This window comes from Zonotrichia leucophrys, chromosome 3 (genome assembly GCF_028769735.1).
Source record: "Zonotrichia leucophrys gambelii isolate GWCS_2022_RI chromosome 3, RI_Zleu_2.0, whole genome shotgun sequence".
Lineage (NCBI taxonomy): Eukaryota > Metazoa > Chordata > Aves > Passeriformes > Passerellidae > Zonotrichia > Zonotrichia leucophrys.
In genome coordinates this window covers 46,110,569-46,120,526 of record NC_088172.1, presented here as the reverse complement: position 1 = coordinate 46,120,526, position 9,958 = coordinate 46,110,569, and the positions used below count along the sequence as shown (strand labels likewise).

Genomic DNA, 9,958 nt, shown 5'->3' with positions numbered 1-9,958 from the left:
CTTGCCGAGGGGGCGCAGCCGAGGGCGGCGAACAAAGGGAGAAAGCTCTGTCAGCGCAGCCCTGCCCGTTCAGCAGATGCCCGGCACCCCTGCCCAGCCTGAGCAGGCTCCCCTGAAGGGGACGCTAAATAATTGATCATCATCGATTGCCCGCATGCACTGGGAAGCGAGAGCGGGCCCATCCCTTTCCCTGCAGCCCGCTCCTTCCCCCAGTTGCGCTGTAATCCTATTCCACCATGTGCAGATAGATGAAGGGACGTAATTCAGCCTTCAGGCCTGGGCGGGGTTCTCGCCGTTTAATCTTTTCCTTTCTCTTCCCTTCGCTGCTTTCTTCCCTTCCCCCCCCGTCCCCCCCCACCCCTTCCGTCTCGCAGGCCCAGTGAGGTCAGCTCATGAATATTGCTTCATTTTCCTGAGAGGCTCCGGCAGCGGCGGGCACCTCGTGTGCGGTGCCCGGCTCTCCGTGCATGCATTTCGCCAGCCGGGCAGCGGACAAAGTGGTGGTGAGTAATGCAGATGCTTTAGATCCAAGCCTTTTTATTTTTTCATTCTACCTTTTTTTTTCCTTCTCCCCCAAAATGAAATATTATTCCTAATGATGTAACATGAATGTTACATGTTACAAACCCACCAGGTATGAGAGGGGGGGGGACACCTTCAAAAATCCCCTCTGCTCCTTTAAACCAGGACAAAAGGCAGAAGCCCTCCCAAATCTTAAGCCGCGTTTGCGAATTCTCGGCGGGGCAGAGGCAGATGCCCAGTAGGACGAAAGGGCCAGAGCCAGGGGGATGCTCTGCCCGAAGTTCGGGGCACGGGAGAGTTCCGTGCTGGCCCGTGGAGCCACCGGACCGCTCCCTTTTGTTGCTTCCATTTATTTACCCCCTTTTCCGCCTGGACAGCTGTTCCCGACAGGAAAACCTGCGGAGACGCCGCGTCCCGGCGCCACGTGGGTTTGTCTCTGGGGAGAAGGTCTAGCTGCGGAGTTTTGTGAGGACAGAGATTTCGGACTTGATCTCAGACGGGGCTTTCGTTGTGCCAGTTAAAAATGTATATATATACATATATATATATATATATATATGTATGTATATATAAAATTAGCCAGCTTAACCCTAGGAGATCTTGGATTTTGGGGCATGCAGGGTATTGTGTTCTGGCAGGTCGCGGTTGGGTCCGATGTCTTAGTTGCCGTGAAAGTTCCCTAAAAGATTCAGGAATAACATAGGGTTTCCGATGATTAATTTGAATTACGTTTCTTATATTTCATACCTGTATAGCTCCAAACAATGGTAGGGTGGGAATTCTGTTTGTGGTGTCTCATAGAAATGTAAGGAAATATTTTATAAAGTGTTGTCATACAAGTTTTATAACTCTGTACACCCATTTTTTTTTTTTAACTAATTAATGCTTGGGAAGTGTCTGCCAAATTGTGTCATTTGAGCATTAATTTCCAGAATATTGGTTTAAATCAGGTGATTAATGACAGTGCATATGAGAGGAAATTGTGTCCTCCTGCCAGTGACAGCAGAGCAAACACAGCCTCATTGTCTAGTATGTTCGAGGGAGTAAACCAATTGTCAGGACACGGTATAGTCTCTACATTGATTTTGCCCAGTTGTGCTTCTTTCTTTATTCCCTGTTCTAGCAGGGAATGGTTAAGCCATGTTCTAGGAGGGAATGGGCAGGCCATGTTAGGAATGCTGTCATTTCTGCTGTTGTTCTTCCTAAGGGAGGTTGAATAAAGGCTGTGTGAAAACAGTTTGTGGATCATAGCCATTGTTTTCAGAATATAGTGGGGACATTAGCAGCATGATATGGCTTTTAACAGCCCTTTTTCATAATCTGTTGGGGTCATGAAAACTCTAGGTTTGTCATTATAGAGGCAAATTGTCAAGTGAGCTTTCTTTAGAGAATGACACATAACATTTTGTTCTTGGTGACAGTGTATTCCTTGCTTCTTCTGTTTTGAAAGTCTGCTGGAGTGATTATGTTTGAGTCCTGTAAAACCCATTGATATGCATAACTTTCATATGAATCTGAAAAAATGAAACTGGCATATGAATATGAAAAAATATGAATCGGTCTTAAGTCCTGCAAGTACCTCTGTATAAAAAACTGAGGACATGTGTGTTTAGAGGCTGACTGCAAACCCCCTTTCCTTTATGACCGAGTCACCTTGCCCCGGAAGAGTCGCTGTCAAAGCTGAAGGGAAATCTGTAGCTGCTTCCACGTGTGCAGCCCTTTGTACAGTAGCTTTCCCCCACTCGGCTGTGATAGACACTGGGACGAGGCCTTTTAGCAGCAGACAGGTGCATTAGCAACGCAGGCTTGGTGGTGAGGACAAGGGAGAGGGAAGTTTGTGTGTGGGAGGAAATTCATCCCTGCTGTGGCGGTGCGGTGGGGGAAGGTTCAGCATCGGGGCTGGGGAAACGCCCCTAGGTGCAGGCGGAGTGGGATCAGGTCTCAGCCTCAGCCGAGCCCTTCGGGCCCTTCCCGGAGCCGCTCCGGTTGGCTCTGGGCTGCGGTCTCTGCCGGATTCTCCCGGGCCGCTCCGGATACCGCTCCGCCCGCAGGTGGGCGCGGGCCGGGGCCGGGGGCCGGCGGGGCGCCGCGACGGCGGGGAGCGGGCAGGCTGGCCGCGGCCGTGGCCGGAAAGCCCGTCTCCCCGTCCTCCCCGTGCCCACCCCGACCGCTTCTCCTCCCCCAGCTCTCGGGGCTGCGGCGGCGGAGGAGGCGGAGGAGCCGGCCGGTGATGGACGCGTCCCCGAGATAGCCGCCGCCATGAGCCAGCCGCCTGCAGGGGGCGCCGCGGCCGAGCCGCGCCTGCATCCCGAGGGCAGCAGCGGCAGGAAGCAGCCGCGGGCAGCCTCGCCCGCCCGGGCCCGCGACGCCGCCCCGCGCCCGCAGCCCAGCACCGCCAAAGCCGCGCCCGGAGCCGCCAAAGCCGCCTCGGCGCGGCCGCCGCCCGGCCAGGCCCCCCGAGCCGCCCGCGGCCGCGCCGCCGAGAAGCCGGGACGGGGAGCTGTCCAGCCCGGCGCCGGTGCTGAACCGCCGCCCAGCGCCGGGAGAGGAGGAGCCGCCGCCGCCGAGGAGCCGCTGCCGCCGCCGGGCGCCGCCGAGGAGGCGCCCCCTGCAGGGGCCGGCGGGGGCGAGCGGGAGGGGGCGGCGGCGCCGCCGCCCAAGCAGTGGCGGGGGAAAGCGGGGCGGTCCCCGCTGAAGGGCGCGGGGGAGGCGGCCCCGGCGCCTCCATCTTCCTCGGGCGCGGGGAAGGGCCGCGGTGCTGCGGCGGGCGGCGGCGGGTACTGGAAGGAGGGATGCCTGCAAAGTGAGCTCATCCAGTTCCATCTCAGGAAAGGGCTGGCAGCGGCCGCCCAGATGCAAACCAAGGGCAGCAACCACAGCAGCAGCAGCGGCAGCGCTGCCTCCGCCGCCTCCCCGGCCGCCGCCCCGGCCGAGCCTCCCCCGGCCGCCTCCGCCTCCTCGCCCGCTGCCATGGCGGCGGCCGGGGCGGAGGGGCTGCGGCAGGGCGAGGCGGAAGGCGACGGCAGGAGCTGCGGCCCCGAAGTCGCCCTGAGCCCCCACCTGCAGGAGGAGATGGAGGAAGAGATGGAGAAGCTGCGGGAGGAGAACGAGAGCCTCAAGGTGAGGGGCAGGGGCGGCGGCGGGAGGTGGGGGAGAACCAGGGCCGGGCGGGGACCGGGATGCTTCCCGACGGGAGGACCTTCCCGGCCTCCCTCTCTTGCGGCAGGAGCGCTGGAAGCATCGTTAAGATGGCTCTGATGTTGGGTGTGCGGGTAGTACCACTTCCCTGCTTCGTTGCGGTGCTTATAATGAGCTGGATTGTATTTACCTGCCCTCCCTGCGGGGCGGAGCTCCATTTTGGCTGCCTTCTCCTATACGTGCTGACATTTGTGCTTTTGACCCACCTGTTGCGTCCCCGTCCCCTTCTTGCCCCCGTGCCAGAACGAAATAGACGAGCTGAGGACAGAGATGGACGAGATGAGGGACAGTTTCTTTGAGGAGGATGCTTGTCAGCTTCAAGAAATGCGCCATGAACTGGAGCGAGCCAACAAGAACTGCCGGATCCTTCAGTACCGGCTGCGCAAGGCCGAGCGCAAGCGGCTCCGCTACGCCCAGACTGGCGAGATCGACAACGAGCTCATACGCAGCATGGAGCAGGACCTCAAGGTACAGACACGGGCAGGTGTCAAAGGGAAGGGAGCGTCTCAGATGGAGACACAACCATGCTCTTGGTCCTCATGACTCAGGCATTCCCATCCGTTCCATTGTGCACCCATGCAGCTCATGGAATAGCAATGGCCAAGCTCTTCTTGGTAACAGGAGCCCTTGCTGTACGTAGACAGGCTATTTTCAGCTCCAGTCCTATCATTTTTTGCAAAGGTAATGTGCAAGGAGTTACTCAAAAGCAAATTGGAAGCTAAAGGTTTTTGGCTCTTTATGATGAGTGCAAAACGTACCCTTCCACTGCAGAATTAAACCAACCTCACCAAACAGCCCTGTTGACTTTGAAGGGATTTTGTTACTCTTTAGTGAAAGATTTTAGAGGGTAAGCAGATTGAATACTTGCAATCACAACACTAAATCCTTACTGTGTTTCCATCAGTAAAAAAACTGCTGTCATATTCAATGAATCCAGGGTTTTTCACATCTACCTGAAAGCATAGACAAAACCCATCAAATTTCAGTGTGTCATCAACTGCATTTCATCCATAAGATCTGAATGAACCACAGCCTCTTGCTAAGGAAAAGTTTCAGTCTTTGTTTAAAGTTTGCCATTGGTAAAATACCCATCATCTCCATCCTAGATTGGTCCAATTACAGAGAAAAAAAACCTTTCTTGACACAGTTGGAAGTTAATTTCTGCTTCCATTCACTAGATATTGAAGTACTCCTGCTGAATGAGGACACATAAACATTTTTCAGTTGACTTGTCTCCCACTCAACTGACCTTTTGTCATGGAAGTGCAGACCTCTGTATAGCAAATGTGAGGTTGTTGGCCACACTTCTGCCCAGGACTTTGGGCAGCCCACAGAGCCCATGGCACATGGGCTCTGTGGGCTGCAGTTTAAAATGTGAATTTAATATGTGATTATGAATAAGGTTATTTTTTAACTTCTTTCTGATAAATATGATAGATGGATATGATGGATAAATATGTTATTCTCAGACCTGGTTGGGATCATCTTTTCTGAAAGTTTTCAAGCTTGTCATCACTATTATTAAAATTTCTATTTAATATTCCTTTTCTGTGCTTATTCAGAACCCACGTTTTCTGTTGTGGCTGTGACAGTTCTATAAATGCAGCTGCCCATGTGGATCTTGACAAAATAGAGTCTTCCTGATCAGAAGCAAAATCACCTCCTTCTCATGGGGATTTCTGTTTGAAACAAGGATGTTTTGCACGCTCAGAATGATGCTTTGGTGATCAGTTGAGACACACACATTTGCAGGCAGAATTCGGAGATGGGCCTTCATATCCTGAGTGAATTGTGATTCCAGTTTATGGAGTTGGCTTCTTTGTTGGCTCAGTGTTACTTTAATTAGCAAGTCATACACATGTGGGCTGGGGAGGGAATTGTTGAGGGCACTTCTGCTGAGGTGCTTGTCTGTCAATACAGGAGATAGAAGCTAAGGCCTTGGATTTAGCTGGACAAAGAGCTTGCTTTAATTAGCATTTCTCCCATGTGTTTCCCAGTGTGACTGACTCATTGCAAGGAGCAGTGTTCTTGCAGAGTGTTCTCGCTGTTCATGAATGTGTTCTGCTTTGGAGTAGGGATGAATGTCTAATGCCAAATTTCTGCCTAACAGAGTTCTGGGTGCTGGCTAAACATAATTATAACTCGTGTGGTTTTAGGTAGTGTTTTCAAGTCCTCTTCTGAAGAAAGACTATCCAAATTGACATTGTTCATTTTGCAATATATTAGGGAACTTGATCCTTCAGAGATACATTTTAATACAGCTGTCTGAAAGACTGTATCTTACATACGCCTGGATTAAAAGGTATCTTGCATAAGTGAGTCCCATTTCCCATGTGATCTAGAATGCCCTGTATTTTTTTCCTGCATTAATAGCTATTCCACCAGTTTTTGTGTCAAAAAATTAGCTACCAGTAATTACAATATGATTTGGTTTTATTTACTGATCCAGACTGTGTCTATAGACTATAGGTTCTATTAGGGTGCTGTTTTAAATATCCCCCATGATTTCCAACTTACTTTGGTTGGGCAACCAGATGAGCACTTTGAGTGCAGGAAAAGGCATCAAGCTAAAGCCCTGTGGTGTTTTTCTCAGCTCATTCTGCAGTCTCTTTGGGCTATGGTTATAATTGAAATTCCCCTCCACTCACTCTTTCTGTTGGGCATTATGTGTCCTGAGTGTGTGTGCAGTGGGGGAGGTTATTGAATGATCCTGTGCTACACTGCAGTGTTGTATCTGTAATTCACACACACTGGCTTTCTTGTCAAGGGAGGCTGAGTCACTAGCTGATGCTGATTTCTGAAACCTTGGATCTTTCTAGATGCTTTCTTACCATTAGTATTTTTTCTCTACGGTTTTTGTATGTCAAAGAACTTCTGGCATACTAACATAAAGTTGGTTTGAGTGAAAGCCATGAAGGACAGCTCGCTGAACTCCCTTAGCTAATGCTGAGTTGGATTAATTATGCTTGCCAGTGTTCTAAAAAAAGCAGGAAATTAGGCTTTTCAAACTATATTTCTGTGTGTCTAAATCACCATCAACACAGTCATTAGTATGTGTTTAAATATTTTTGATGTGTGATTATAATTTCTGATGGTTTCACAAAATATAGTACAAGTGGCTTGCAGGGGAAGATTCTTATTACTTTTCCTGAGGAGGAGGAATTAGATCTTGTCATATGCCTTTTGACTCTATTGCTATGAAAATGCATTAAAAATCCCCCCAAACAACAAAAAACCTTAGTGTTCATTTCCATTGAAAATATCGGATGTCATTTGTGCGAACACAATGTCAGTAAAAATTTTGTTTGTTCATATTTTGATCTTAAAATGCACAAATGGTAGTAAATATTTTCATTAATTGTCCACCAAGGAGAGAGAAACTAGCAGAGTCAAAATAAACGTGTCCATTTGCAGTCACAGATAGACACAGCTAGGGAAGGCCTGGAGAAGAAGGGCCCTGCTTTTAGGTGATGTTGCGGGTCAGGTATTTGAAGGGTGTGTGTTTTTGGGCAGTGCTAATGAACATAAGCTAGCTGTGGTTGAGAGGAAATAGATGATGCACTGTCTGCAGGAATAGTGAAGGTCCTGTTTAACTGTTGATGTGACAGAACCTAAGAAGGAGTTGGGGTTTAATGTCTGATATAGTTTCCAGTGAAGTCCATAGGGATAATGTATAATTTTTTGGAAGGAATTGGCTTGAATTTGGAATTATTTAGAATTCTGTCTGTGGATGTCCTTGTCTACCTGTTTCCTTACATACCTCTTCCATCAAAACACCCAGAATTAGCTTTTGTATGGATGCTTAGGTACTAAGCACTGCAGCAGTCAATTTTTCTTTTAACCCTTCTTTTGATATACCATTTCATTTAGGTTGCAAAAGATGTGTCGGTGAGGCTTCATCACGAGTTAGAAAATGTGGAAGAAAAACGTACTGTAACAGAAGATGAAAATGAAAAATTAAGACAGCAGCTTATAGAAGTTGAAATTGCCAAACAAGCACTACAGAACGAGCTGGAAAAAATGAAAGAGGTTAGTATTGCCATTTACTTCTACTCCAGTTATTTGAAGAGTTTAGATTCTTCCTGATGAACTGTTTTTCTTCTACAACTTGGTTTGGGGGCAAACAGTATGGCAGTCAAAAGCTGAAAGCTGCAAGGAGTGCTAAAGTACAGCTTGATGGTTGTGAAGCTGAGAAGAAACTGAAATATTTGGTGTTTTGTAGGTAAAACAGGAACCAAGTGGTGCCTTTTTTTCTCTCTCTACTAGGAGGGAAATGTGAAGTTAGTGGTAACAAGAGTTCAGAGGCTTTGATACATTGTACCTACATAAATATTCATGTAGGAAGTGTGCTGAAGTGTGCCAGAGGCATCTGACTTTACAGATGATGTTTTCCATAGGTTTTTACAAAGAGCAGTAGTTCTTCCCTTGCTAACTACTGCTGGGTACTAGCAGGCACACTGAGACTGGGGATCTAGCCACCTCCCCATCTTGTTCAGTCGTGCTCTTTGGAGTGCTGGGAAGTGAGACACTCTACCTGGCTTTTCAGTCTAAGCATAATTTTTCATTCTATCTAATTAATCTTCAAAATTACTCCAGCTGCCATTATATAGATGCAAGATACTGTGCCATTAAGTAAGCAGAAAATTGCATTACAGCAGTATTAGCCAGGCTGACAGAGATAACAAAGCAGCAGTAAAATGAGAAGCTGTTGACTAGGAATGACTTATCAGAAGTCCCTAAAAACAGCTCTCCCATTTCCTCTTCAAGATTCAAAACTCAATGAATGCCCTCAATTTTCACATTTAGGAATATTCCCTAGTAGGAACACCAGTGTCTTCTTTGATCTTGTATGAAGCAGAAGAGACATATTTAGTTGTCAAAAAGGGTAGGAAATTTTGAGTTGTATGATGTCAGGGCATTTTTAGGAACTGCAAATGAATCCTTTAAGTGATGTATTAAAGTATTAAAAACATTAAATTTTTTTCTTTACAGGAGCTGAATTTCAAGCATATTAGTAGAGGTTAAACAGGTGGTTTGTTCCACCTTCTGCTGCTTTCTCGGATAACTGCTGATTTTAAAAGGGCATCAAAAAAATCTGAGCTTTAGTCAGGTTTCCACTCATCTCCCTGAAACTTTCCCCTTCTGTTTTCTCTCTGGTTACTGCCATTAAATAGACCTTGGTTTCCTTTTGATAAGAGCATGATCTTTCTGTAATTATCCTTGTAACTTGTTTTTTAAGATTGGCTTTACTCCAAAGTTTTGTTATTCTTGTCCATTCACACTCTACTTTCTTTTAGGTTCTCATCTCTGGCTCCTCCTTCTCTCTAATAGGTTATACTGCTGTAAAATCATTTTTCTTCCCTTTTTTGAAGCATCTTCAGATTACAGTGATGTTTGGGGGCAATTTAATAGTTTGTGTTCTTTGATATTAAACCAGTTAATGGATTTCTTCATCCCTGTCATCACTAGTCACTTTATCATGGTTCTTCCTTCTGGCCCGCTATGTGGAGCTACGATTCTGCCGCTCCCGCACTGCTCTACACTCCTTTCTTTGGCTTAAGGGTTTAGCCCTTTCTGGTTTTGCTGTTGGTATCAATGAAAGGGTCCTGGAGGCTCCAGAAGAGATGGTGTCATGTTTAGGGTTTCTGTTACACAATAATGGTTTTCATGAAGCTGAAGCAGATGGATGTTTCCCAGTGGCACAGAATGGGGGCACTGAGCCAGAATGAAAACGTGAAGTAAGGCTTGACACCATAGTAGGGGTGGAGTGGACAAAGAGTCAGAAATACATCCTTATACTGAAGAAGGGAGAACTGCCTTATGTGTCATTGTGATTGGCAGGATTTATGTATTTCAAATAGGCTGCTGAGTTACTTTCAGCAGGTGAATGCTGATTTTCAGGCCAGGACTTTCAGCACACCATGGGGGAAGATGGAGGATGGGTGAGGAGGTGCAAGTCAGAGGAAAAACAAGTTTGAAGCAAAGCCAAATTATTATTATGCACTTTGCAAATAAACCATGACTTGGGGGACTCATGGAAACATGCTTGTGAAGAATAGTAGTAAATCTTACGGAATTGAAATTTAGAATCTGTGAAGAAGCTATTCCAATGTTAATACAAAAAAACATGAAAACGACCGAAAGCAGTCTGCATTAGAATTTTTCCATGACAAATAATTTTTCTTCTTCTCTGGCAATTGAAGGTTTCATGCATTTTAAATGTCATTGTCAGGTAGTC

General features: G+C 47.4%; 1 protein-coding gene across 1 annotated transcript in view; it reads left to right on the top strand.

Moving 5' to 3' along the window:
* The first annotated feature begins 374 nt into the window (after positions 1 to 374).
* MTCL3 (MTCL family member 3) overlaps positions 375 to 9,958 on the top strand; it is a 31,394-nt gene continuing 21,810 nt past the window's right edge. Inside the window, exons 1-4 of the mRNA XM_064708021.1 lie at positions 375 to 503; positions 2,708 to 3,642; positions 3,964 to 4,188; positions 7,591 to 7,749. Coding sequence (XP_064564091.1) covers positions 2,782 to 3,642; positions 3,964 to 4,188; positions 7,591 to 7,749 — 1,245 coding nt within the window. The 5' untranslated portion in view covers positions 375 to 503; positions 2,708 to 2,781. The remainder of the gene's footprint in view (positions 504 to 2,707; positions 3,643 to 3,963; positions 4,189 to 7,590; positions 7,750 to 9,958) is intronic.